The 27,866-nt window shown below is 50.2% G+C and overlaps 2 protein-coding genes and 1 long non-coding RNA gene across 8 annotated transcripts in view; 1 reads left to right on the top strand and 2 right to left on the bottom strand.

The window, feature by feature from the left end:
- Positions 1-1,071: 1,071 nt before the first annotated feature.
- Positions 1,072-10,270, bottom strand: LOC103347588 (ral-GDS-related protein). 2 transcript variants are annotated; one of them, XM_051839462.2, is made up of 13 exons: positions 9,800-10,270; positions 9,362-9,424; positions 7,855-8,048; positions 6,460-6,653; positions 6,053-6,321; positions 5,212-5,424; positions 4,776-4,879; positions 4,014-4,083; positions 2,692-2,766; positions 2,208-2,282; positions 2,033-2,065; positions 1,576-1,697; positions 1,072-1,358 (listed from the first exon to the last, which is right to left on the bottom strand). In XM_051839462.2, the coding sequence occupies exons 1-13, from the start codon at positions 9,935-9,937 to the stop codon at positions 1,295-1,297; spliced, it is 1,614 nt and encodes a 537-aa protein (XP_051695422.2). In that variant the 5' UTR covers positions 9,938-10,270; the 3' UTR covers positions 1,072-1,294. The 2 variants fall into 2 exon arrangements, with proteins under 2 accessions (XP_051695422.2, XP_069931846.1); XM_070075745.1 differs by having other exon boundaries at positions 2,033-2,062.
- On the top strand, positions 6,787-9,472 carry LOC138850041 (uncharacterized). The gene is made up of 3 exons (XR_011389405.1): positions 6,787-6,968; positions 7,875-7,925; positions 9,310-9,472. It is a non-coding gene; the product is annotated as an uncharacterized lncRNA (long non-coding RNA).
- Positions 10,271-12,269: 1,999 nt separating the features above from the next.
- LOC100342421 (olfactory receptor 2M2) overlaps positions 12,270-27,866 on the bottom strand; it is a 31,166-nt gene continuing 15,569 nt past the window's right edge. The window contains exons 1-3 of one of the 5 annotated variants that reach the window (XM_070075747.1): positions 18,818-18,930; positions 18,432-18,642; positions 12,270-13,919 (exon numbers count right to left, since the gene is read on the bottom strand). In XM_070075747.1, the coding sequence (XP_069931848.1) occupies positions 12,950-13,897 (948 nt within the window). In that variant the 5' untranslated portion in view covers positions 13,898-13,919; positions 18,432-18,642; positions 18,818-18,930 and the 3' untranslated portion in view covers positions 12,270-12,949. The other 4 variants (XM_017339482.3, XM_070075746.1, XR_011389403.1 and 1 more) reach the window with 4 other exon arrangements.

Raw genomic sequence — 27,866 nt, 5'->3', positions numbered from 1 at the left:
TCCCGTGTCTGCTAACCACTTCAATCTGAGGATTCACCCAAAACGCAGCATCCAATCCTCAGAGATTGGCATGATGCAACTGAAAACTCTAGTTGTGTGGAAAGACACTGGAATTAACAAAACCAAACTTTAAAAGCCCACAATATTAATAGTTGAAATAATTCTGCTTTTCTCTTTCTATATTTTATTTTCAAGAGATATACAACTTAAGAGTATAACATATAATTAATTAACTATAAAAACAATGCAGATTATTTTCAAATACTGGAGCATAAAAATATAAAAGCAGTAACACTTAGAATATTGTCACCTCAGGATAACACATCCTGTATCCCTGATCTACCTCAATCATGAACATACACATGTGTACACATACACACACACACATGTGCATGTGCACACAAGCCTTAGAAGCCAAGAAGGAGCCACACATGTCTGCTCTTATCTAACTATGGAGACCTTTATTCCTTCTCTTCTCTGAAAAAGGTTCAAATCCCCGGTAAAACACAGAAGGTAGATACTTCTCATTAAAAATATCAGCAACAGGTATAATTTATACGCATCACACACATTTATATGTAATCATTTTTAGGTCACTCTTTATTTCACCAAGAAAAATTGACTATTTTTTATTTTAACTTTTATTTAATGAATATAAATTTCCAAAGGAAAAATTGGCTATTATGATATCACTTCCTACTAAAACTCAAGGAGGCTATCGTCTGGCAATGGATATCTGGGCTGCGTGCTTGGAAAATTCTCTGGATATTTGGTGACAAAGCACTGAGTGGAAACAGTGCAAAGAAAAGACCACATCTGATCCACAGAGGGCTCCACAAGTAACATCCTAAACACAGGACAGAAAGTGCAAGAGGAGTGAGGCAGTGTTTTTACACCAGGCACCAAATGATCTGCCAGCTCCTCTTAGAAGAATCTCAGGGAACCTCAACCAGCAAGGTGCAGCTCCTGGAGCTGCAACTAGGAGGGGCCCATGTCCGCGGCACATTTGCACGGGTGGAACACCGCTCACAACCTCAGATATGGGGAAGCAATGACGAGGAAACATAAAACTCATGGTGCAACATATTTATATTAACTTTAATAAAATTCTAATAGGGAGTTACTAACAGTGACTATAGTTAAATAGGAAAAGGAGAAAACATAAGAGGGGCAATTAAACTGATACAACGCAGGCCTCAGCTTCACAGCAGGGAGGCCACTATCCCAGGCACCAGGCTCACAATGAGCTCAGATCTGCTCCTGAGGTTCCAATACCAGGGCATCACAATGGCGTTCATGGCCTTGAGGCCACTGCAGGCCTCTTCGCTGAGGGCTCCAGCTGGCAGGAGAGGGCGTAGCTAACGGAGAGAGCACAGCCTTGAGTCCACCAAGAGCCTCAGCTCAGGCCTCCCTCCCAGGGCCTGTCCAGGAGCTGCAGTCCTGGGGCCAGCAGTGCCCATGGGACAGGGCCTGCTGCCCACCAGGGGGCCTGGGCGATGCTCCCTGTAGCTGCACAACAGGGAGAGCCCTCCCACCCCCACCCTAGGCTTCACCTAATTCCTGCCCATCACTCACCTCTCGTTCTCCGTGAGAAACTCCACAGACCGGAACCACACGACAAACTCCTCATCACGCTTAAAATAATACTTGCTCGCTGCCACCTGTAGCAGTTGGATTTCTTGCAGGACTGTAATTTCCTGGGGACGGAGGGACACACAGGACACTGTCAGGGCCTGGGCTGGGAACGCTGTGGGGACCTGGTAGGGGAGGGGCCGCGGGGTTCTGGGTGTTTCCTCTTAAGAGGCCTCCTCCACTCTACCCCATGCAGGCCCCACCCTGGCCTCCGAAGGGGGTGCAAACAGCCCCTCCCCAGGGGCTTCTCCTTAATTCCAGTCCTCTACCTGCACCCACCCTAGGGATGGGTCTCCCCCTCATGTGCACCTAGCCCTCCTAATAGAGCAAAGCTGCAGGGACCAGGACCACCTGTGACCCCCATTCCCCTCCTGCCCTGAGTGAGGACACAGCTGCTCACCTTATTCAGTTTCTGGAAGCTGATGTCAGCCTGCTGGAAGGCAGACAGAGTCCATCAGAACCGCCCCCAGCTGGGCCCAGCCCTGACCCTCCCCTTCATGAGGTCCTCGAGCCAGGCTCTCCCATCCCCGAGCCTCAGGGACCCGGCCCTCCCCACCTGCCCCAGGATCACTCACATGCACAGAGTCCCCCATCGCAGTGTGCAGCATCACCAGGTCTGTCAGGTAGGTGCCAAGAAAGGGGACGACTCCCTGTGCCACAGGGGGTGGTGATGAGCACCTGCTCTCAGCTGCCCCCCGAGCCCTGGCCCTAGAGACCCCTCCACCCCAGCTCCTGAATCATGGCTCATGTCTCCCACTGGGAGCCATCAGGACCTTGGCAGCCTCCCCCATTCTCCATCCTCCCAGCTACTCCCAGGACAGCAGGCACCCCTAGGACTCCTGCTGGGATGTCCAAGGGCACACAGGCCGTGTGGCCCCCAGTGCCACCTCAGCCCCAAGTGCACTGAGAGCCCAGCTGCCCCAGGCCCTGGCTCTGGTCTCTCCGGTGGAGGCCACTGAGGCAGTGTGGGGACTGCAGGGAGGGCTGGAGGTGGAGGCCCTGCTCCTGTGGCTCGGGCCCTGGTGTGACGGAGGAGTCCCCTCGCCCAGGCACACACACCTTCTGTTGTTTCCGCAGCCTCATCTGTGCTCTCTGCGGATTCTTCTCCCGGGAAGCAAGCTTGAAGGCTCCCTTCTGCCAGGATCAAGGTCAGGGTCACAGGGCCTGTCCTTCCCACCCCTGCCCACACCTGGGCCCTCTGCTGGGGCCCTGCATGTCTGACCCCCTCCCCCAAGTGCACTCTGTGCTCCCACCCTCACTGGGGGCACCTTGAGCAAGGGGCCTCCCTGGGTCTGCTCCTTGGCTGGCGAGGGTGCTGGGCACCCCCCCATAGCTGTCCTGACTCAGTATCCTATGCCTGCCCTCCTCCTCCTCACTGTCCCCTGGGAGGAAGGCCAGGCCCTGCACCGCGCATCACCCTTCCTTGTGCCTCACCGACCCCCATGAGCCCTGCACAACAGGCTCATCAGCCCCATCCTCTACTTGAGAAATCAGAGGCCATGGGCAGTGACCAGCCCAGGGCCACACAGGAGAGCCTGCCCTGCCCCCAGCTGACCGGCATCCCACTGCTTCACCCCAACTCCAGCTGCACCCCTGGCCAGGAGTCCATCAGGGCTCTCTGTGTCCTGATCCCTGGCCAGGCACAGCCATAGAGAGAGAGGGCCAGGTGGTCTCAGGAGGCCTGGCTGACAGGTGCTGGCCACCCAGCCCCACTGGGTGCTCCCCACACCCCCAGCAGGGTTGACGATGAACCACAGCTTCTGCTGCACATCTCCCCTTCCACTCAGTGAGTGGCCCCCAGGAATCATCTCTAGTGACAGGCAGGGCCTGCACAGGATCTGGGTGGCCACACTTTGCTGCCTCGATCAGGTGGATGGCGTTAAGATGTGGTCAGGACAGAGCCAGCAGGCATGTGTGAGGAGGCCCCAGGAACTTCTCCTCATCCACCTGGAGATGATGTCATTGCCCTGCACAGGGTGAGAATCCCAGCACCTCAGGTGATGGGCAGTAGGTCAGGGCAGGACGGGCATCACAGCCACAGGTGTCTGTCTCTCATGTGCCCACTGCACCTGATGCTCGGCAGCCGTCTACCATGGGCCCTGGGACACCCATGTTGTTCGGTTCCCCCCTCCCCAGTGCAGGCAGGCAGCCTTCCCCATGCAGGTCCTGGGCAGGCAGATCCCAGGCAAGGCCTGGCTCCCTGAGGAACCGAGGTCACCTGGTGGAAGGAGGGAAGCCCTTCCTGCCACTCTGCCACACAGCCCAGGTGGGGTCAGGGGCACAGAGCCTGTCCTGCCAGCCAACACCACCCCTGCACAAGGCCCTCACCCCACACCTCACCCTACCCCCCAAACACTTGCCCCACATCCCAGCCCCCCTACCTTGGTGAGCCGATCCCTGCTCAAGCCATTGTCCTTCTCACACAGGTGCTCAAATTTTTTGCAGCATTTCCTGTGGAGATGGGAAACCAGGAGGAGCTACTCAGTGTGATGGGAGGGTGGTGAGTGCAGCTCCCTTTACTGGAGAGCAAGGAGGATGCACACGGCCCAGGTGAGTTTCCCACTGAGTTCCCTAAGCCCTGGTGCCCAGGGGACAGGCAGGGAGCTCAAGTGGTTCTCCTGGGCCCCTCCCCTCCACTGAGCAACACTGTTCTGCCTCAAGTTCACCTGCACAGGGAGCTCTGGTGCTGCCCAGGAGCAGGTGCAGGTGGGCAAGTTAAGAACCTGGATTTGGGCCGGTGCTGTGGTGCAGAGGGTTAGGCTGATGGCTGTGATGCCAGCATCCCATGTGATCACAGGGGTGCCCAGATGGAGAAGGCCACTGGCTTGGGCCTGGCCCAGCCACTGTGGCCACTGGGGGAGTGAGCCAGCACTAGAAGGTTTCTCTGTCAATCCCTTTTTCTCCATAACTCTGACTTTTACACAATACATAAATCTTAAAAAGGAACCAGCGCCTGACACTAAGTAAATGTCTGTGAGACAGATATCCTGGCCTTGGACCGAGGGAGGCAGTTGCCCTCCCCAACTGGTCCATGTCTGGTCCCCAAGTCCCTGGCCACTGGCCCTTCTCAGCTTCATGGGGGTTAGTGCTGAGTTCTGGGGTCCCAGACAACCCTGGAGCTCCTGGACAAGACAGGCACCCACCTGGAGACTTCTCCCCACGTCTCTTTCAGACGGTAAAGAGAGGTGGACCGCAGAGCAGACAGGATGGCGTGGACCGAGGAAAAGTTCCTGAGGGTCTGGCACTCCTGGAGAGCAGAGCGGATGAGGGAGAAGTCACCTGATCCCCCTGGGCTGACGTCCCCCTCCTGCATCAGATGCCCACGGAGCCACAGGAAGGCACGAGGGCACTTCGACCACCCTCACAGGGAGAGGATTGGGTTCAACCCACACGGAGGTTCAGGTGGGAGGTGAGCATGCACCCCTGGGGGAAGTGAGTCAGGTCAGGCCCCTCCCTGCCAGGAAGGGCCCAGGGTCTGTGCAGGGTCTTCAGCCACAGGGTGTACTCCCGAGGGCTGATAAAGCAAAGTGGCCATTCCCAGAGCGCAGTGAGCGAGGGCCCTGATTGCCCGCAGCTGACCTTGGCCACCTTGATCCAGTGCTCCACCACACGGGCCCTGTCCGTGGCCTTCATTTTGGGGTCCTTCAAACATGTGGTTACTACACAATTTGTCACGCAGTTGAACTGCTGGACGGTGGCACGGACAGTGGAGGCCAGTTCCTTGCCTCTCTTGTTGCGCTCGGTCCAGACGGAGCCCAGGCAGTGGAAGGGCACGACCTTCTGGAACAGCTCCTGGGGAGGAGAGTGTCCCATGGGCACAGCCACCCCCACTCAGAGTGCATGGGTGCTGTGCATGGGGCTCACAGCGGTGGGAGCAGCAGCCCACTGAGGGTGCCCAGAGCCCCACGGCCCAGAGCCCATTCTTGGAGAGAAGACACAGAGGTGTTTTCTCCCAGGCATCCTGGCCAACTCCCCATCCCTCAGCTCATCGCCATCAGCCCTGTGCTCTTTGTGCCCATCCCAGCGCACCTCCCTGTGGCAGCTACACCAAGGGGCTCTGTTTGCGTATCTGCTCTGGGACCCCGTCCAACTCTGAAGCCTAATACTCCTGAGACAGGTAAGGCATTCTGGGCAGACCGGCAGGGATGGGGGGCCAGGCTGCACCTCAGTGAGTGCCCTCCACCACCACCGGGCCACACCGTGCCCAGCTTTCTGTCTGTCACTCTGTGTACCTGGCATGAGTGTGTCCCACATCTGCTGTCCACAGGGGACAGGTGGGTTAGGACATGAGAAACGAGCCTGGGTCACACTGGGGCTGAGACATGAAGCCTGTGCTGACTCTAGCCAGGGCTTGTGTGGGACGGCAGGTGCCACGGGGACGCCGTGGTCCTGGCCCTGCCCAGCAGAGCCGGCTGCTCACCGCATCCAGAAGCGTGAGCTGTTCTGCCATCGTCCTGGGGGAGAAGGCGGTGATGTCAACCATCTCCTCCCCAAGCAGCCTCTCTGCAGTCCCAGCCCAGCCAGAGGAGGCCTGTGGAGCTGGCCCTGGTGCTGATTGTGCGCTTGGGGGCAGGCCCCATGGGGAAGCTGGCCCTGACTCTGGAGCAGGTCCTGGCTGAGCCAGTGGTGCTGCAGCTGGCTCCAGAGCCAGTACGCAGAAGGGTGCTGGCCCTGCACGCAGAGCAGGAGCTGGAAGAAGAGAAAGGGTCGCCAACGTGAATCACCTTCCAGTGGCCTCTGCAAACACCGAGAGGTCGTACTGCATGGAAGGGGATTCCAGCCCCAAACACCGCCCCTGAAAGACCTGCAGACTGTGCTGCCCCTCACCGTCTGCTTTGGCCTCAGGGTGCTGGACGTGTCCGGGCAGGGCATACAGAAAGTACACCTGGGTCCCCAGATCTCCTCCAGGAAGGCTGACAGGCTTGCAGCCCACCTTCATCTTCAGCAGTGGAAGGCTGGTGCGGCCATGGAGCTCTGCCTCGTACAGGTCTCTGCAGCGTCCCAGGAAGGAAGCCATGTTGCTGGGGACACAAGCGAGGGCAGCAGGGTCAGAGGCTGGCCTTGGCCATCACACTGCACTGCCTGGGGCCCCTCTGTGACTCTGGGACCCTGGGCATGCCTCAGCCTATCCAGAGCATGACCCCACCCCCCAAGCCCTCCTGGGCTGCCCTGGCCATGGGAGACCTGGTCAACAGGGCTGGTGCACACCCTGTGGTGACAGCCTCCCAGTGACCTTTCCTGAGGGGAGGGCCTCCGGTTCTCAGCACGGAGGCTCCAGGCAGACTTGGGAGCAGGTTTCTCAGGATCTCTGCAGGTCTGGGCCTCCTGGGGCAGGGGTGAGTAGTGTGGGTGGAGCTGGGAAGCACCTGTGCTGGGCATGGACCCCTGGCTGTTCTGTGCCCCAGCCTCCCCTCTCCTTTGCAGGTCTGGGACCCCATTCCCAGCTCTGTTCTCCTTTCCTTTGTGGGGAGTCCCCATGCCTCGGTACTCTCAGAGGAGTCACAGGAAGTGGGAGATCCACACCCTGTCTGTCCCTCCCCAGCCACAGCCCACATTTCACTCCCACAGTTTGCAGGGACAGAAGGCCTCTGACTGGACCCACAGTCCTTGACGTCCTAGTGGGGCCTGGGCTCTGACGTCCTGGCAAGACCATGGGGGGACGCATGCTCTTCCCTCTGACCCTGTGCACAGGACCCAGGCAGGCCTTCAGCTGGGAGAGTCTGGGTCCTCCCAGGTCAAGAGGCCCCGGGAATGCTGTCTGCTTTGCTCGCTGAGCTGTGACGCGTGTCTGCAAAGTGACTGCCCAGTGTTTAACATTCACGTGCTGTGGGATGAACCACACACGGACCCTTGCCAGAGAGCTCAGGGGCCTGGGCCTCACACCCAGTGCCCGGGCCCTGCTGTGTCTGAATCAGGGCCTGGGGCTGGGAGGCCTCCTTTACAGATGGGAAGGCAGGGCTGCTCTCTGTGAGGTTTTCCAAACCTTGAGGGCCGTGGGCTATTGAGTCCCGAGGGTGCAGAGACCAGAAGAAGAGGGATGAGCGCAGCACCAGAAGCCCTGGCCACAGAGCAGGCACCAGGCCTCTGCCATGTCTGCAGTCACATGGTCCCTGTCAACCCCTGAGGCTCACGCCCACACCACCCCACTTCTCAGAGGAGCACAGAGAGCCACGGCTAGGGGGCAGCAGAGGCCCCGTGTGTCTGGAGGGCACAGACACTCACCTATGGAATATCTGGTCCAGGAAATACGGAACAGTACTGAAGTCGTCATATGAGCACAGCAGAGTGGACAGGTAAGCAATGGTTCTTCCTGGGGAGGCCAGGACCAGGGACTCCTCCAGCTTTGCCCCGGTGCATGGCTGCAGGCTCTGCAGGGGGCAGACCTCTGCCAGGTGCAGTGTGGACACACCTCCAAACTAGGGGGGACCAGCAGGGACAGGAGTCAGGGACCCCCAACCACTGGAGTCTGGGCTGGGAGAAGACCCCCTCATAGAGGGCATCCAGCTGCACCAGGTGACCCCTCACATCCCTGGGGGGTGGGGAATGAAAGGCCCAGAGTGACTTTGTTGGCCACATAGAGAGCAGTGTGGGAGAGTGGGGAGGGCAGAGTATTCCCCCAGGGAGGCCAGCAGCTGGGAGCAGCAGTGCAGAGATGGCAGCTGGCGGTGTCCCGGCCACAGCCCTTCTGCACGGTGATGTGACCGTGGCTGCTCCAGGGGCACACCTTAGCCCCTCTCCCCAGCAAGTGCGGTCTGGGCCTCTGTCTCAGCAGGGCATTAGCTCCTGTGAGAGCGACGGTGACGCTCTGACTCTGCGTCCCTGAGTGTGGTTGCATGTGCCATGTGCTCCTGAGGAGGTGATGGACGTTAGGCCAGGCCATGGTGTGGGCCCCAGCTCTGCCATGCTGATAAGGAGAGGGGACAAGGACACAGAGAAGCACGGGAGAACACAAGAACATGGGAACAGAGATGGACATGTACAAGCAGGAGACACAGGCACATCCAGCCCCCAGCGCTGTGTGCAAACTCCTGTGTGAGAGCCGCCCTCGTGTGGGCCCTGGGCTTGACTGCCCAGCAGACCAGGCTTCCAGGGGCGCTCTCTGAGGCCGTGACCTGCAGCAGGGCAGCCGGGGACGAGCACTGGAATCCCAGCTGAGCCGCAGGACAAATGTCCTTTCTCATGGAACAGGATGGAGACGGGTGGGGGCTCCAGGGCTGAGACCAAGAGACACACTGCCAACACATGATTGCAGTAGTCTCTCTCTCTCTCTCTCTCTATCTCTCTCTCTCTCTCTTGAGTGTAAGACTCACCCCTGTGTGTGGGGTTTGGGTTCTCCGTCGTGGGTTGTGGGGAGGTCTGGAAGCACAGCGGAGCTGACCTCTGCCCGGGATTCCCGGGCTGGGTGGGAAAACAGTGCTGTCACACGTGGATGCTCTAGACTTCGTATCCAGGGAACCAGTAGTAACCTGTCCCCTGAAAATCCCACCAGGACCAGACATGGGGTTGCCATAACCCAGCTGTCAGTGGGCAGCATAGGGGCGAGATCTCTTAGGAACGAGACTGGGGTCAGTCACTCAGGAGTGAAACACCAGAACGGGGCCCAGAGGTGCCTATATCCAGGCTCTGGTCCTCGGCCCAGCCTGCTCATCTTGAGTCCCTGCCTGTGTATCTCCCTAGACTCCTCCCTCAGCCCAGCCCAGCACTGTCCACGGCTGTTGGCCTGACGCACCTGTCCGTTGCCTGAGAAGATGAGTTCCTCATGGGAATCATTGCTGATCTCCAGCGTGGAGCCCTGCAAACAGAGTGCCCGGAGCCAGGCCAGAAGGCATCAGTGTCCCACAGGAGACACTCTGTGAGTATTTCCACTCCCCAGGTCACATACATAGGGACATCTGTGTATACCCCCAGCCAGGAGGACTCCAGGGGACACAGGAGAACTCAGGTGTAACCCCTGAGTACACAAAAGGGCCCCCAACACCCACTTTCCCATCTGCCATCCCTGGAATGGGTACGGACGACACCACAGCCATCCTCCAATGCCTGAATCCTGGTGCTGTGCAGGAAGGGCCCCTCCTGTTTCCTTCTTGGGAACGGGAGGACAGCCCACGAGGGTCACCAGAGACTCCGGCCCTGGACGGGACTTTCCGGGGCTGCTAAACCCTGTTACCTGTGGCTGCCTCCTCCCCCGTGGCCACAGGCGTCCATAGTGAGAGCTCAGCCAGCGTGTTACACGCTGGAAGAGACCTTCATTCTGGGCTTTGGCTCTGCGAGAGCCTCGCCTTGAAGGGCAGCAGCAAGGGAACATAGTTCTCCCTGCAACGTTTCCTATCAAGTGAGCTGGCAATGGCTACCACTAGAATGTGGGTGCCTGGTTACCAGAGTTCCATGTTCTGTTGTGGCCCGTCACCAAGGAAGTGAGGTCACTTCCTCCAGGTCCAGGACATGGACCCTTCCAGCAGGAAGAGCTCCCAAGGCCCTCTGGGCTGCTGATTGTTCCTCTCCTGCCCTGATGCCATCCCCTTGACTGTGCACAATTCTGCAAACACAGCCCCATCCCTCAGTGCCTGGGAGACCTGGATGGGGTCAGGATCCCAGGTTGAAGGGCACTCAGTTGGAGTCTAAACCTCCTTTTCCTATCATTTCCCAAAGACAGTAGCCTGCTTCTTAGGAAGGCCCCTAAAATCCAAGCTAAAGTCAGTGAGGAAAGCCAAGGGCAGTGTCTACAACAGACTCGAAGTTCCATCCCTGAGTCGGGGGGGCGGGGCCCATCGGCCAAGGAGATTTAGAGGATGGCCTGAAGCATGTTTCCTGGTTTGCAGTTTGAGTGTCTCTGGTTTGGACATCGGGCATTTCAGAGAACTCCACGAGGAGACCTGAGATAGTGCACGTGAAAGACATCCTCCAAAACTGATGGAAAATCAGCCGTCATCAGCAGGCCACCTCACAGACAGATAATACAAGCTTCCTTCTCCAGGTCCCTAAAACATTTGGAAATTTTGTATTCCTTCCTCATTCACCCTGAAGTCTGGAGAATCATAGAAGTCATGGACCAGGCCAGGGGTTACTTTTGTCCAAGGGGTTTTCTCTGCTTCATAGGCTAAACTCTTTTCCCTAGACCAACTTCATCATGCTGGGTTCCATGCCCCGTCTCTAATACGATATTCTAGTCAAAGTCTTGGTAACAAAACTAATGTTTTCATTCTCACCCACAGCAGCCCTGCTATTGTACTCAGGACTAGGTACCCTCATTACAGGAGGAAGGCTCCCTCCACTGTGTATCACTGCTGTGCAAGTAACTGCTTGTCTGAGAACCACTGGGGACGTCTCCACCCAGGGCCAGAAGGGAAAACAGCATCGCCCTGTTGGGACTGCTGTAACTGCCACCACAGGCACACTTTTGTCTGACAAGTCAGTGCTTCCAAAGTGACAATACCTGAACCACCCATGACACTGAATGAGTCCCACCTCAAGGGACACTGAGAAACTTCTACCCAGGAGGAAGTGAGAAGTTTGGGCATTTGGCTTCGCTTATCACTGGTGTCAAGGAGAAACAGTTGAATTCCACTATGTTGAAACAACTATTTAGAAACTGATTAAAATTTCTTCAGCTTTTCTTGTGGATAAATTAATATGATAGGCTGGAAGAAAGATTGTGGCTGACTAAGGTGCCCCAGCAAACACCTCCACGAGGACTACAGTTTGAACAGCTATCCACAGAGCAAGTTGCCGTCACACAACTATGGAAGCTAGGATAGAGACCACACAGTGCCTGGTTTAGTAGAATAGTTGGGAAAGTTGCATTGAAGAAAGCAGGAAGAAAGAGGTGCCATGTTACCCCTGCCCTGGCCCCAAGTAGCACAGTATGGACAGTCAGCTCTTGGTTGGGGGAGGGAGAGAGGAGACAGAATCCCTGTGTCAGGCCCACCGTCACCATCACCAACTTCAGACTCGGGTGGAGTCCAGCAGCCCACACCTGCAGACTGAGTGTTTGGACCTCCACAGCCAGGCCAACTCCACCACCCTTTCCCCAACCGCCAGCTGGAACTGCAGCAAGACCCTGGTTGTTGCAGAGTAGGGCAGGATCACTTCTCAGCCTTTTGGCTAAGATCAGGTGCACAGTAGGGCAGCAGAGGGAGTGCAGGACCCTGCAGTAGAGCTCAGAGCTAGAGCCCACCCCCCTGAGACCAGTACCAGGTATAGGTAAAGGCATCTACACACAGGCCAGTCCTCATTGACTAAGCCTCTGACTTGCCAGGCCTTGTGTGGAGGCCTACACTCCAGGGGGAGGGACTCCTTACAGCACGTGTCATCACCAGTCTTTGGAGGCCTGGCAAGTACCCCAAGGGCCCATCCACTGTGGGACCCAGGTGTAGTCCAGCTGGGTGCCAGTCTGGATAGTGAAGCAGAAGCCTTTATCAACCTCTTACAGTCTTTCATAAATAGCACAACTTGCATCGGCTGGCAAAGCCCAACACGGAAGGTTCTAATGGTTCCCATCTCTGCGCAAGTGCTTGTGTATGGAGTCTCGGGACTTGCCCCAGTATGAGGCGGGTAGGGTAAGGTAGGGTAGACCTTATCAGCATGTGTATCAGCATGTATCACTGTTGGCCTCACCTGGGCCTGCTGGGTATCCTCAAGACTGCACAGAGCCCCACATGTGCCCTCCTACCTCCCCTCCTACAGCCTGTGGCCATCAGCAAGGAACCACAGGACTGTGTTGTTATTCAGGCCAGGAAAACCCAGTGTGAGCAGATCCTAATGGCCCCTGTGCCCAGGCCAGTGCCAGAAGACAGAGTCTCTAGAGCAGTTTCAGTGCCAAGTGGAGCACCGAGGCTCCTGCTGACCACTCTGATACCTCATGCAGCATCACTAGTGGGGTAGGAGCAGCATCAGGCCATGAGTCCACCTCAGCAGCACAAAGACCACAGCAGAGAGGGTGGCTTTAGGTCCTAGCCTGGCTTCCCTAGTTTCAGTGGGCTCTGGGCTCAGGACAGAGATCCTACATGGGGAGTAAGTGCGCAGTGACTCCTGTTTTTGACTTAACAATTGACACTCTTGTGTATGGTGTCAGTGATCACCCTAGGCTCTTGTCATGGGTTACCAAGGCTATGGAAGCCTTTTGAGTTTGCCAACTCTGATCAAAAATTTTTAAATACAAATGTCCATTAAAAACTTTTTAACATTGTTGATTGAATTAAACCATGTGATTTTTCTCACAGGGAATGGAGCAGAGCTCCTCACGCCAGAAAATAGGATTGTGGATGCTCCTAGAGTTTTGCCTATTGGTCCTCCATGTAGTTGTTTATCTTATTGGCACTTATGTCTTCTGTTCAGAGATCAAATGTTTCCCCACAACTCTCTGAAAAGCCCCTACCACATCCTTGTTCCTCAGGCTGTAGATAAGGGGGTTTAGCATGGGTGTGAGGACAGTGCAGAATACAGATACAGCCTGCTCCTGCTCAGGGGTGTGGGATGAACCCGGTGTCATAGACATGAAAACACACGGTCCTAAGTAAAGACTCACCACTAGAAGATTGGAGGAGCATGTAGCCAAGGCCTTGTTCCTACCTTGGGGGGATTTCATACGAAGGACACTGAGGAAGACGAGGGTGTAAGAAGACATAATGAGTCCAAAGGGGATAACTAGAAATGCAATGCCCATCACAAAGACCACCAGTTCATAGGTGGAAGTGTCTGCGCATGAGATCTTCATGATCCCTGGCATCTCACAGTAGAAATGGTGGATCTCTCTGGAGCCACACGTTGGCAGACTCATGGTGTAAGAAGTATGAGCTGTGAAAGCTAGAATTCCCCCTATCCAGGACACCACAGCCATTTGTAAACAGACTGCATGGTTCATAAATACTGCATATCTCAGGGGGTTACAGACAGCTACGTAACTGTCATAGGCCATGAAAGTCAACAAGATGCACTCAGCACCCCCAAGAGCAAAGAAGAAAAATAACTGGGTTCCACAAGCAAGACGTGTGATGTTCTTCCTTCCAGAGAAAAAGTTTATTGCCATCTTTGGAACAGTGGTGCTAATGAGGGCCTGGTCTACAACAGAAAGCTGGCTGAGGAGAAAGTACATTGGGGTATGGAGCTTCAGGTCCATCCATATCAGGAGGGGCAGGATGAGGTTCCCAGCGAATGAAGCCAGGTAAATCAAGATGATAATGTGGATGAGGACACTGACATATTTCATTTGGGGGAAGAGTCCCAAGAGAATAAAATCTGCCATTAACGTCTCATTTCCGTTCTCCATTGCGTTGACTTGTCTGATTGAGCTAACAAAAAGAAGATGAGAGAAAAGTCAAGTGGAATTGTATAAAAATTTTCCAAACATTTCTATCAGTCAGCTGTCACTAAATTAATCTGATGTAACAACAACCCCTTGAATCTGAGTGACTTTTGAAAATAGACACTAATTTTATTGCTCCCACATCTGCAGGTCAAATGGAACATTTTGTTTTAGGCTGCAACACAAGTACATGTGTAATTCAGACATCTTTCACTCTGGGATCAGTAGGTACCTGGGGCTTGTTCTTTACTTTTTTTAAAGATTTATTTATTTATTTGAAAGAGTTACACAGAGATAGGAGAGGCAGAGATAGAGGTTCTCCATCCGCTGGTTCACTCCCCAACTGGCTGCAATGGCTGGAGCTGTGTAGATCCAAAGCCAGGGTCTCCCACATGGGTGCAGGGGCACAAGGATTTGGGCCATCTTCCACTGCTTTCCCAGGCCACAGCAGAGAGCTGGATTGGAAGAGAAGCAGCCGGGATTAGAACCAGCACCCATGTGGGATGCTGACGCTTCAGGCCAAGGCGTTAACCTGCTGCACCACAGAGCTGGTCCCTGTTCTTTACTTTTAAAGAAATTATTAATATGTATTTGAGAGGGAGGGAGGAAGGGAGAGAGATAGAGACTGAGAGACAGAGACAGAGAGAGAAAGTCATTTGCTGATTCACTTCCCAAATGCCTGCAATGGCCAGGGCTGGTACCAGGCTGGAGTCAGGAGCTATGAACTCAATCCATGTCTCCCACATGCATGGCAGGGACCAACTACATGGGCCATCAGCACTGCCTCCCATGGTCTGCACTCGCCCGAAGGTAGAATCAAAGGAGCTGGAACTAGGAATTGAATCCAGTTACTCAATATGAGACTCGAGAGCTTTAACAAGCATCTTAATCACTAGGCCAAAAGCCCACCTCTGGGACTTGCTATCCTTAGGGAGGCCAGAAGAAACACAAAAAGGAGCAAGTAGAGTCATGTGATTCCTGTGATTATCTGAGCTCAGCGTGACCTGTCACTGTCATCCACATTCCAACACGGTAGGGAAGTAAACTCTATTCACAGTGAAGCATGAGACTGGGCAAATAAGGAGGGATTGAAGACAGCCAACAGGATCCTATTCACCAATCTTCTCAATGCTTATATATTTCATTCTGAATTTTCAGATATTTCATGGTTTAAATCATCAGTCCTCTACTTAATATGGTCTGTTAAGCCCCAACAATGGAGATTCATGGGTTTCTTGTGACTACAAATAAAACTACAGCCAATTGTTTGAGATCACAAGTAGCCATTGGATATGCCCCTGGCTAGAACTGCACTAGGTAAATTCATGAATTCTTTTCACATATGGACTTTTCCCTATGGGCTGATTTAAGTCTACGCATGCAGGAACCATAGATGAATGTGCAATAAAGTACAATAAAATAAATCCATGATCCCTGTCCTATGATGGAAACTCGAGAGCATGACACATCAGCCCATGATTTTACTGAGTAGCCAATGTTGTGCATTTCTTTGGAAATAGTCATAAAAAATGATAAATCATATGAGAAAAAATCATGAACAACCACTGAATCAGTTTCTATGAACTGCAAATGAGAAATTAGACTGTGCCTGTATTCCAGTTGGAGAATATCTATTGCCCCCAGCCTCCAAAATCACAGAAATAGAAATAAAAGTCTCCTGTGCCAAGCAATTTTGAGCAACAGGGACAGAAATAAGCCTGGCTTATCATTCTCATGATGACCACATCACTAATTATTTAGATGAGAGGAGGCCTTAAGAAAACACATAAACCCATAACAAACCTGGAGGGTCATGAAACACACCTGAGGGACAGAGAAGCCTTGCTCATGTCTTCCATCTGGGAGAATGGCACTTGTAAGTTCCATTATCACTTAGACTGTGAGTGGTTCCTCTCTGAGAAACCTGGGGCATTGGAAGCTTCAGCTCATTTGCACCAATGTCATTTCAGGGATATTTTCTTCCAGATAAGGGTGAATAATGCTCCACAGTAATCACTTCAGCTACAGTGCCTTTCCAGATATTGTTAATTTCAGTGAGAAAATGGATAATCTCCAACAGCAGGCACTCAACTAAGCTGCTAAGGGCCAGATACGACAGTGCTCCTATGCTCATACGTTACATCTATCCAGCTCATCTTAATGTGTACCCTGACTCCGTGTGAAGATGCCCTGCATGCTTCCTTTCCCTCACTCTCCCACTGCTCCTCCAGCCTCACAACTTTTGGTTTTCTTTATTCTGCCAATCCATAAAAACACATGAGTTTGGAACTCATGAGCCACATTATAGTGGAATATCCAGAAGAAAAAATAAAACATCTAGTGGATGCATCTGGGTACTATGAACCCTTGGGTCATCAGAACCACATGAATGAGCACCAAGATTTTCCCACAGTCCTGTGTGTGATCATGGGGCTCCCTAGAGCTGATGCTCACATGAGGGGAGATGCAGCACTTCACTGCATCAGCCACAGAGCCATGGAATAGGGGGTGCAGGGGGCTGGTCTCGGTGTCCTCCCTGGTGTCTACTCAGTGCCTGCAGGATGCCTCCCCAGCACAGCCTCAAGCTCTCTGCTCCTTGGCTTCAGGACCCACAGGAGGCCGTCATCGCCCTAGAGAGGGAATGGAGGGGTAACTCCCTCAAAGATTGCATCTGTTTTCAGATGTTGATGTGGGAAGGCCATAGACATCCTTTATGGAGGATGCTTTCAAAATTGCAAAGGAAACTAATTTTGGTCTTAAAAACTCACCGGTTTTAGAATCACAGATTTTTTTGGTGGATGAGCATTTGCAGTGACTAAATGAGGTACTGGACTCAGTATCAACACAGTCTGCACCTGGACTCTCACACAGCCTCACTGCCCCTGTAATAGGTACCCATGACCATCTATCTTTTTTCCCATCCCTTGCTTGGGAGAAATTTCATTGTCTTATTCTTGTGTTTAATCTCAGCACTAAGACTGAGTGTCCAGCACTCGACTATGCAGCACAGAAAGGGAAACAGAAAGGGGGGGCAAGAGTTAGTGAAGGAGCAACAAGGAGCCCCCCACCCCTGGGACCCAGGTCCTGCAGGGAATCCCAAGGGTGCCATCTCATTTGCTCACTAGGGTACGTGATAAGTGAGGTGCTACATTTGCCTTTGTACTCATCAAACCTAGAGGGTAAACTGTGGGGTAAGAATATCCCTGGTTCTCTCAGAGCATCCCCATTGGGGGCCTCCCAGCTTGGTGGGTGACCTGGTGAGCCTGCCCAGGGTGGACACCTGACCAGGTCTGCTTCATCTTCCCAGGAGACTGATCTCCATCAGACTTGGATAGTATAGCTTCAGTTCTTCCAGTTCTCTTTAACCAGGTGATTTCAGCATTACACCATTTTTCACTAAAACCTAAACATCAGAGAATAACTAATTTGTACATTTAAGGTATATTTTGGGGGACTGGTGTAGTAGTAGCACAGAAGGTTAAGATGTCACTTACAATGCCGGCATCCCATATCAAAGAGCTGATTCAAGTCCTGGCTGTTCCACTTCAAATTCGGTTCCCTGCTAATGTGCCTGGGAAGGCAGCTGAAGATGGCCTAAGTACTTGGGCTCCTGCTACCCATGTGGGACACCCAGATAGAGTTCCAGGTTTTTGGCTTCAGTCTGGCAGAGCCTCAACTGTTGTGGCCATTTAGGGAATGAACTAGCAGATGGAAGATCTCTCCACCTCTATGTCACTCTGCCTTTGAAATAAATAAATCTTTTCTAAAAGATATATTTCTGGCCAGCGCCGCGGCTCACTAGGCTGATCCTCCGCCTTGCGGCGCCAGCACACCGGGTTCTAGTCCCAGTCAGGGTGCCCGATTCTGTCCCGGTTGCCCCCTTCCAGGCCAGCTCTCTGCTGTGGCCAGGGAGTGCAGTGGAGGATGGCCCAAGTCCTTGGGCCCTGCACCCCATGGGAGACCAGGAGAAGCACCTGGCTCCTGGCTTCTGATCAGCGTGATGCGCCGGCCGCAGCGGCCATTGGAGGGTGAACCAACAGCAAAGGAAGACCTTTCTCTCTGTCTCTCTCTCTCACTGTCCACTCTGCCTGTCAAAAAAAAAAAAAGATATATTTCTGAACAAAAAATCTGTAAGATAGGTCATACTTGAAACAGCAATGGGTAACACATACATGCTAAGTAGAGGTCACAGTTTTAAGTACCTTGCACTTAGTAATTACCCTCATGGGCAGTTTGCTATGTCATATTTTACAGATAAGGGACCCCAGCAGAGAGGTTTGCTCACTTAGCCAAGATGAAATGGGTAAAAAGTACAGAACCTGGATTTGAACCTAGACAGGCTGATTCAGAGTCCGTGTGCCATCTCTTACCTGTGGGTGATGACTGAGCATCTTATCCCCTCCCATCCAGACTTCTCCTCTGCCCTCCAGCTCCCACACCCCTTCACACACACAAACCTACTGACACCCACACTCAGAATCCTGCTCCCATCTCTCACCTTGATGAGAACCAAGTCAGGAACCAAGCATCTCAGATGGTGGGCAGGTGGAGAACAGTGTCACCCGGTGGCCTGTCCTCTGTCAACACCAGTGCCTGTCTCCCAGTCCAAGCCTTACCCAGGTAACTCTTCTCTGCCCTGCTTCCATGCAGAGCCAGCAATCCCTTCTGGCTCTCAGTGTCTGGGATCCCCCACGTGTAGGTTTCAGGTCCTGTGGAAATGAAAGTCTCATAAATTGCTGAAAGATTCTAATTTACACACTTTGAAAGAACTGACCTGGAAGTGAGCTTCCCTTCACTCCTGGCAAGAACCAGATGACTGATCCCAACTAAACCTCAAGTTTATGAAGCTGTTCCAGCCGGTCACTATCAACCTTGGAAACTGACCTCCCCAAAGGGAATCAGGCACATTCTTCACAGAAAATCACCCCAGACGCCTGAGTTGATATTTACAAAGAAAACACTGTGGGACTGATGCATCCCTTGCAGGGGGGCTATGGCAATGCAGGAAATGAGAAACAAATGTGAGCATGTGCATCAGTAAAGGAACTGCCTGATGAAATGAAACACTGCTGTTATGTAATCACTTCTGGGGGCTCCAATCACCTTTGCCCATTAGGAATTCTACCCCCAGGCATTAATTAACTTTTCTCTGAGAGTTGCTTGAATTTCTTCCAGATTCCAGAGGAACTGCCTAACCAAGTGGGAGGGACTTGGAGGGTACAGATCAGATATGTGGGTGCTGCATCCAAGGCCACAGAGGTCAGGAATGCTCAGGCAGGGCACAGGGTGCTTCTGAGCTGCGAGACCCTGGCACAGCCTCTGATGTCTCCCTTTAAGGAGAGACACAAGGCCCCTACCCACGCACTCCACTGATGTCTTCCCAGAGAAAACATACGGACATAGAGTGTGCAGTAGGGGGTGAGAGAGCCAGTGTAGGTGACTGCAGCAGGTGAGACTTGCAGCGTTGTGAGGTCTCCTTGCCCGGCCTCTCTCACCACTAGGGTGGTGGACTCCAGGACAGCAGCTGAGTCCTCAGAGGCAGAGGGAACCTCACTCCCAGGAACTGTGTTTGTGTTCTTTGATCTGTCTGGAGACTCCCTGAGGACCCAGTCCTGGAACTCCCTCAGCAAGGGCAGCTTTGGTGGAGGGCATTTGTCAACAACATTCAAAGGCAAATGCACCACCTGCTGTCATCAGAAACAAGGACCTGTCAGCTGGGGCAAACAGCAGACAGGGCAGGCAGAGGGAGTGAGAGGCTTTCAGGAATAAGGATGTGAAACAATCCAAGGCACCCTGAGCAATCAAGCAGAAGTGCTCATATATATTTTTTTAATTTTTATTTAGTAGATATAAATTTCCAAAGTACAGTTTATGGATTACAATGGATTTCCGCCCCCATAACTTTCCTCCCCCCGCAACCCTCCCATCTCCCACTCCCTCTCCCATTCCATTCACATCAAGATTCATTTTCAATTATCTTTATATACAGAAAATCAATTTAGTATATATTAAGTAAAGATTTCATCAGTTTGCCACCACACAGAACACAAAGTGCAAAATACTGTTTGAGCACTAGTTACAGCACTAATTCACATTGAACTACACATAAGGACAGAGATCCTACATGAGGAGTAAGTGCACAGTGACTCCTGTTGTTGACTTAACAAATTGACACTCTTGTTTAAGGTGTCAGCAATCTCCCCAGGCTCTAGTCATGAGTTGCCAAGGCCAAGGAAGCCCCCTGAGATCGCCAACTTTGATCTTATTTCAAGAAGGCCACAGTCAAAGTGGAAGTTCACTCCTCCCTTCAGAGAAAGGTACCTCCTTCTTTGATGGCCCGTTCTTTCTACTGGGATCTCACTCGCAGAGATCTTTCATTTAGGTGTTTTGTTTGTTTGTTTGTTTGTTTGTTTGTTTTTGCCAGAGTGTCTTGGCTTTCCATCCCTAAAATACTCTCATGGGCTCTTCAGCCAGATCCGAATACCTTAAGGGCTGATTCTGAGGCCAGAGTGTGGTTTTGGACATCTGACATTCTATGAGTCTGCTGTGTATCCCACTTCCCATGTTGGATCGTTCTCTCCCTTTTTTTATTTTATCAGTTAGTATTAGCAGACACTAGTCTTGTTTATGTGATCCCTTTATCTCTTAGACTTATCATTGTGATCTATTGTGACCTGAAATTGATCACTTCGACTAGTGAGATGGCATTGGTATATGCAAACTTGATGGGATTGTATTGGAAACCCCTGGCACATTTCTAACTCCACCACTTGGGGCAAGTCCAATTGAGCATGTCCCAAATTGTACATCTCCTCCCTCTCTTACTTATTTATTTGAAAAGCAGAGTTACAGAGAGACAGAGGCAGACTCAAGACAGAAAAAGAGAAGGTCTTCCATCCACTGACTCACTCCCCAGATAGCCGCAACAGCCAGAGCTGCTCCAATCCAAAGCCAGGAGCCAGGAGCTTCTTCCAGGTCTCCCACATGGGTGCAGGAGCCCAGGACTTGGGTCATCTTCCGCTGCTTTCTCAGACCACAGCAGAGAGCTGGATTGGAAATGGAGCAGGTGGGACTCCAACCAGCGACCATTTGGGCATACTGTAGGAGGCAGCTTCACTCATTACTCCACAGCGCCGCCCCCTGTGTTCATATTATTAAAATGTCTAAACTACCTAAAGTGATTTACAAATTCAGTGAAATTTCTTCAAAATAAAACTCCAATACCATTTTTCATAGAAATAGGAAAAACAATCCTAAAAAATCATGTGGAATCGCAAAATATCCCAAACAGTCAAGGCAACCATGGGCAAAACTGGAGGCATCATATTAGCTGATTTCAACCCATATTAAAAAACCATTGTAATTAAAACAGATTCATCAACCAATGGAAGAGAATAAGGACCCAGAAATAAACCTACACACATATGAATCATCGTCCACAAAGATGGCAAGAACACATACTGTGGGCCGGCGCCACGGCTCACTAGGCTAATCCTCCACCTAGCGGCGCCGGCACACCAGGTTCTAGTCCCGGTCGGGGCGCCGGATTCTGTCCCGGTTGCCCCTCTTCCAGGCCAGCTCTCTGCTGTGGCCCGGGAGTGCAGTGGAGGATGGCCCAAGTGCTTGGGCCCTGCACCCCATGGGAGACCAGGAAAAGCACCTGGCTCCTGGTTCCTGCCATCGGATCAGCGCGGTGCGCTGGCCACAGCGCGCCGGCCGCGGTGGCCATTGGAGAGTGAACCAATGGCAAAAAGGAAGACCTTTCTCTCTGTCTCTCTCTCTCACTGTCCACTCTGCCTGTCAAAAAAAAAAAAAAAAAAAAACACATACTGTGGAAATGACAATCTCTTCAGTGAATTGTTTGGAGAAAACCAAATATGCAAATGTAGAAAAATTGCTAACTATATATAACACTCATCATACACATTCATATATATATATTTTCATATATATATATATATTTAAATCAGCCCCAATGGATTAAAGACTTAAATCTAAGACCAAAAACTACAAAACTACCAAAGGAAAACACATGGAAAAATCTATATTCCACTGTTTGGATGATGATTTTTTTAGGTTTGACCCCTAAGGGGCAGGTACTAAAAACAAGAAAAGACCAGTGAGATCACATCTAACTAACAAACTTTGATGATAAAGGAAAAAATACAGTGAAGAATGACTTGTGGATTGGGAGAAAACATTTGTAAGCCATAACCTGATAAGGTATTAATATTCAAAATATATAAGGAACTCAAGTCAATAGCAAGAAAATAAACCTGATTCAAAAAAAAATGGCTACAAAAATGCTCATTGGGAAATGCGAATTAAGACCATAATGAGATATCACTTCACACAAGTTAGAATGCCTATTAACCAAAAAAAAAAAAAAAAAAACTAACATGCGTTGGTAACGGTGAGGAGCAAAAGGAACCGTTTCACCCTGTTGGGAGAAATGTGAGTTACTAGAGCCATAATACAAAATGGTACCATTTCCTCAAAAACACCAAAAATAGGAATTACCATATGACCAGGAAATCCTACTATCAGGTATTTATCCAAAAAATCTGAAGTCAGAATGTCAGACAAGTCTGCAATTCCATGTTAACCAAAGCACTGTTCACAATAGCCAAGTTATGGAATATATCAATATTGTATTATATAATAAGTGAATGGATAAAAATGTATAATATACAGAATAAAATACTATTCAGCCTTTTTAAAGATTTATTTTGAAAGTCAGAGTTACAGAGAGAGAAAGGAAGACACAGAGAAAGGAATCTTCTATTCACTGGTTCATTCCCCAGATGGCTGCCAGGCCAAAGCCAGAAATCTAGAGCTTCTTCCAGGTTTCCCATGTGGGTGGCAGGAGCCCAAACACTTGGTTCATCTCCCATTGATTTACCAGGCCACCAGCAGGGCACTGGATCAGAAGCTGAGCAGCCAGGACATGAACCAGCACCCATACAGGACACCGACACCGCAGCTGGCGGTTTTACTGGCTCTGCCACAACACTGGCCCCTATTCAGCTTTTAAAAAAAAAGAAATTTTGTCATTTAAAACTACATTGTTAGAATCAGAGAACATTATGCCAAATGATATAAGCCAGACACAGATAATATGACAAATACTGCAAGTTCTCACTTAAATGTGGAATCTAAATGGTTGCTACCAGAGGCAAGAAGAATAATAGGGTTTTTCCTTTAGATATGTTGACTGTGTGGTGAACACAGTAAATAATAATGTATTGTACAAAATCACTGGAAATAAATTTCAAATGTTCTCATCACAACATGTGATCAGTATTTCAGGTGATGTATAAGCTTATTTGCTTGATTTAATTATTCTGTTTCTTTTTTTTTTTTTTTTTTTTTTTTACAGGCAGAGTTAGGGAGAGAGACAGAAAGGTCTTCCTTCCATTGGTTCACCCCACAAATGGCCACTATGGCCAGCGCACTCTGTGGATCCGAAGCCAGAAGCCAGGTGCTTCCTCCTGGTCTCCCAGGTGGGTTCAGGACCCAAGCACTTGGGCCATCCTCCACTGCCTTCCCAGGCCACAGCAGAGAGCTGAATAGAAGAGGAGCAACCAAGACAGAACTCACACCCCAACTGGGACTAGAACCCAGAGTGCCAGTGCCGCAGGCAGAGGATTAGCCTAGTGACTCGCAGCGCCGGCCTGATTTAATTATTCTACATTGTACTCATAAATTACATTATCAAGGCCTTGGTGCTATGGCATAGCAGGTAAAGCCGCCACTTACAGTGCTGGCATCCCATATGGATGCCAGTTCGAATCCAACCTGCTCCATTTCCAATCCAGCTCTCTGCTGTGGCCTGGGAAAGCAGTGGAAGATGACCCAAGTCCTGGGCCCCTGCACCCATGTGGGAGACCTGGAAGAAGCTCCTGGCTCCTGGCTTTGGTTTGGGGCAGCTCTGGCCGTTGCAGCCATCTGGAGAGTGAATCAGCAGATGGGAGACCCCTTCCCTCTTTCTCTGCCTCTGTCTCTCTGTAACTCTGCCTTTCAAATAAATAAATTTTAAAAATATATGAACACTTCTGCCTGATTTCTCAGGGTGCCATGGAGAGTTTCACATCCTTATTCCTGAAAGCCTCTCCCTCCCTCAGCCTGCCCTGTCTGTTGTTTGCCCCAGCTGACAGGTCCTTGTTTCTGATGACAGCAGGTGGTGCATTTGCCTTTGAATGTTGTTGACAAATGCCCTCCACCAAAGCTGCCTCTCCTTCTCTCTCTGTGTAACTCTGACTTTCAAATAAATAAATAAATCTTTCATTTAAAAAATAAATTACAGCATCATTATGTACCCTATAAATAGTCATGACTGTAATTTGCCAACTTATAATTTCAATTTTTTCTATAAAGTTACAAAACAAGAAATTTATATGTGACCAATGCAAAAAACATTTTTGAAGGGTTGTTAAAAGACTCAATAGAGAGAAAAGTGACACAAAGATGCACATGTTCTCTAGGCAGCCATGAGACACACCCCTCTACTGGAGGAGGAATGAGACTCTCCCAAAGCAAAATGGTGCAACTGTGGGGGTCAAAGTATAGCATAATTGTGTGTTTTTCTTTAAAAAGATTCCCTACATGGAAGTGTGAGCATGTAGTAAGTTCTCTAATTGTACAAATACCCAGGAGAGCCTTGGAATTCCGCACCGTGGTCCCCAGGTCCCTGATGATGGTGGGTCCCAGAGGCCATCCAACAGTGTGGTTATCAGCTGTAGCTGATTACCTGAATTTCACCATCTGCACAGGGACCCTTCCTGTTGCTCAAGCCTCCCACAAGTTGTGGCTCTGGCAAGGTGACCAGGAAAGAAGTGCCAAGGTCAGGCAATACTAAGGTCACCCCGTGACTTCTCCAAAGAGCACAGACTGAGAACAGCTTCACAATCTACAGGTCCACATGGCCAGGCAATTGGTCCATCTCCTTCCTCCATCCATCAGAGACAACACAGAGAGACAGCATCCTGAGCTCTCAGTAGACACCACCTGCACCACCCAGAGGAAGGTGCTTCACCTTCTGGGGTTCAGTGCTCCCCACCATAACTCAAAGTCTGGAGAATGATGTCAGACAGATAAAAGTGATTATCTCTGCTGTATCCAGTGCAGGGGAGTATGGAAACCAGCTTCAAGATCCCAACAATTCCTTAGGGATGAGCTGTAGCATATTTTTAAGAAGTACTACAGTGATAATAGAAATAAGAAGTAAAAGGAATACCATCCCAAAATTCAAATTTTCTTCCATTTCTTTTCTACATGAATAAAAGCATCATTTTTACTGGTTTAATCATTATGTAGCTTTTTTCTTTTTTAAGATTCATTCATTCATTGAAAAGCAGTTACAGAGAGGCAGAGAGAGAGAAAAGGCCTTGATCTGCCGATTCACTCCCTAAAGGGCCACAACAATTGGAGCTGGGCCGATCCAAAGCCAGGAGCCAGGAGCTTCCCTTGGGTCTCTCACATGGGTTCAGGGGCCCAAGCACGTCAGCCATCCTCCTCTGCCCTCCCAGGCACCAGCAGGGAGCTGGATCAGAAGTACAGTGTCTGAGACTCAAACCAGCTCCCATATGGGATACGGGCACCAGTGGCAGCCCTACCAGAAGCTACACCACAGAACCAACCCCAGTCATTATGTAGCTTTATATACTGCTTTGGCATTTTATCACTGACAGAAGATATCCTCCATGAAGCTACATACTTCACGTATGCCTACATAATTCTCAGGGGATTAATAATGCTCCATGGAGTGGACTTAACAAAATGCATTTATATGTTTCTCTGTAACTGGACTTTTTTTTCTAATTTCTTACTGATAAAATGTCAGCTACATGAAAATATATGGGAGTATACACCTTACTCTCTTTATTAATAATTACTTTAACTTTTTCCTTTTTTAAATTTTATTTAAGGTAAACAAATTTCATGAATTTCATATATGCAGATTTAGGAACATAGCGATACTCCCACCCTACCCTCCTGCCCGCCCATGCTCCCATCCTTCTTCCTCCTCCCTCTCCTATTCCCACTCCTAATTTTCACAAAGAGCTATTTCATTTCACTTCATACGCATAAGGTTAACCCTACACTAAGTAAAAAGTTCAACAAATATTCTGAAGAAAAAAACACTGTTCCTCAACAGTAGAGACAAGGGCTGTAAACAACCATCAGATCTCAAAATGTCAATTTCACTCCAATACATTACATTTTAGCTACTCTATTAGTTACCACAGATCAGGGAAAACATATGGTATCTGTCTTTTTTGGGACTGGCTTATTTCACTAAGTATAATGGTTTCCAGGTGCATCCATTTTGTTGCAAAAGACAGGATTTCATTTTCTATTTTACAGCTGAGTAGTATTCCATAGTGCATGTGTGTGTGTGTGTGTGTGTGTGTGTGTATACACACCATAATTTCTACATCCAGTCATCAGTTGATGGACATCTGGGTTGATTCTGTATCTTACAATTGCTTTCACTTAAATACCCAGAAATAATTAATTTACTTTACACAGTTACAAAGATTGATGTGCACACAAAATTTTGGTATGCACAAGTAGTTTGATCTTCTAAAAAAAAACACGTTTGGGAGGGTTTCTTCTGTAGGCTTCTTTGAAAGACCCTGACTTTTGACCCATTCAGCTCTCTGACAATCTACCCAACTGATAGGCTGATGGGTCTGACCCCTCCAGCACTTACACTAACCAGCCAACATGGGAAGGCAGTAACTGCTGTTGGAAACACCCAACTCTTCCCCAGTGGTTTGAGTAAATGGTTTCACTGATGGAGGCAGTGATAGACAAGTTGTTTTCTGATTTGTTTTGGGAAATATTTCTCCACCAATAATTAGGACATTCTAGAGTTGCATATTTGAAATCACATCCTTAAAATCTGAGGCTTTAGGGAATGGCATTCTTTGGTTTAACTCTTGACTCTGCTCTCACTAATCATGTAGCTCAGAAAATAGATTAAACTTCCTGGCCTCTCTATGGCCCACACAGGTAATAATCTAGATTTCATGAGGCTAGCGTGAGACTACAAGACTCCTGCCTCAATGATTGACACAAGTGAGTGTACAACAAATAGCAGCTATGATTAGTATTATTTACTGGAGAGACAGGCAGACAGACAAACCTCCCTAAAGGACTGTAGTTAGAGAAAATAATACAAAACAATAACATTGATAACAAACACAGAGCATCAAGCACAAAGCAGCAACAAGGTTCTCCCTGACTTTAGCAGGAAACCACCTTACACATACATTCAGGTGCCCTGTTCAGTGGGACTGAATGTGATCCCCGCACCAATCTCCTGGGCACAGGGCATATATGAAGCCCAGTCACATGCATCTCCCCAAGAGTCAGTTCTTTGAATTTGGGATTAGGCAGTGATGGTAGAGGTGGCTGACAGCTGCAGACAGAAGAACCAGTGAGGGTGGCAAGGAAGGAATTTGAGGGAATAGAAAAAAAGTGGACCAAGGAGAACACAGATGTCACAGCCTTGCCTTTAAACATAGAGTGAGGTCCAGGCATTTGGCACAGTGGTTAAGACACCACTTGGGACACAGCATCCCATATCAGAGTACCTGGTCTCAAGTCCCAGTTCTGCTTCCAATTCCAGTTTCCTGCTAATGTGCACCCTAGGAGGCAACAGATGATGTCTCAAATACTTGGAAATTTGCTACCCATGAGAGAAACCCAGATGGAGTTTCCCACTCCTAGCTTTGCCAGGCCCAGCCCCATCTATTGTGGGCATTTGGGGCATGATCAGTGGATGAAGATCAATCGATCTCTTTCTCCCCCCCCCAAATAAAATGAAAAATAATGCAACTAAAAAAATGAATATAAAGTACTTCAGCCATGAACCTAAATTTGACACCTGGGTAAGATGAGAGCTTTTTAAAAAGAAACTCATATT

This window comes from Oryctolagus cuniculus, chromosome 6 (assembly GCF_964237555.1).
Source record: "Oryctolagus cuniculus chromosome 6, mOryCun1.1, whole genome shotgun sequence".
Lineage (NCBI taxonomy): Eukaryota > Metazoa > Chordata > Mammalia > Lagomorpha > Leporidae > Oryctolagus > Oryctolagus cuniculus.
The sequence above is the reverse complement of the archived record's forward strand: the minus strand, read 5'-3'. Positions and strand labels throughout refer to the sequence as shown.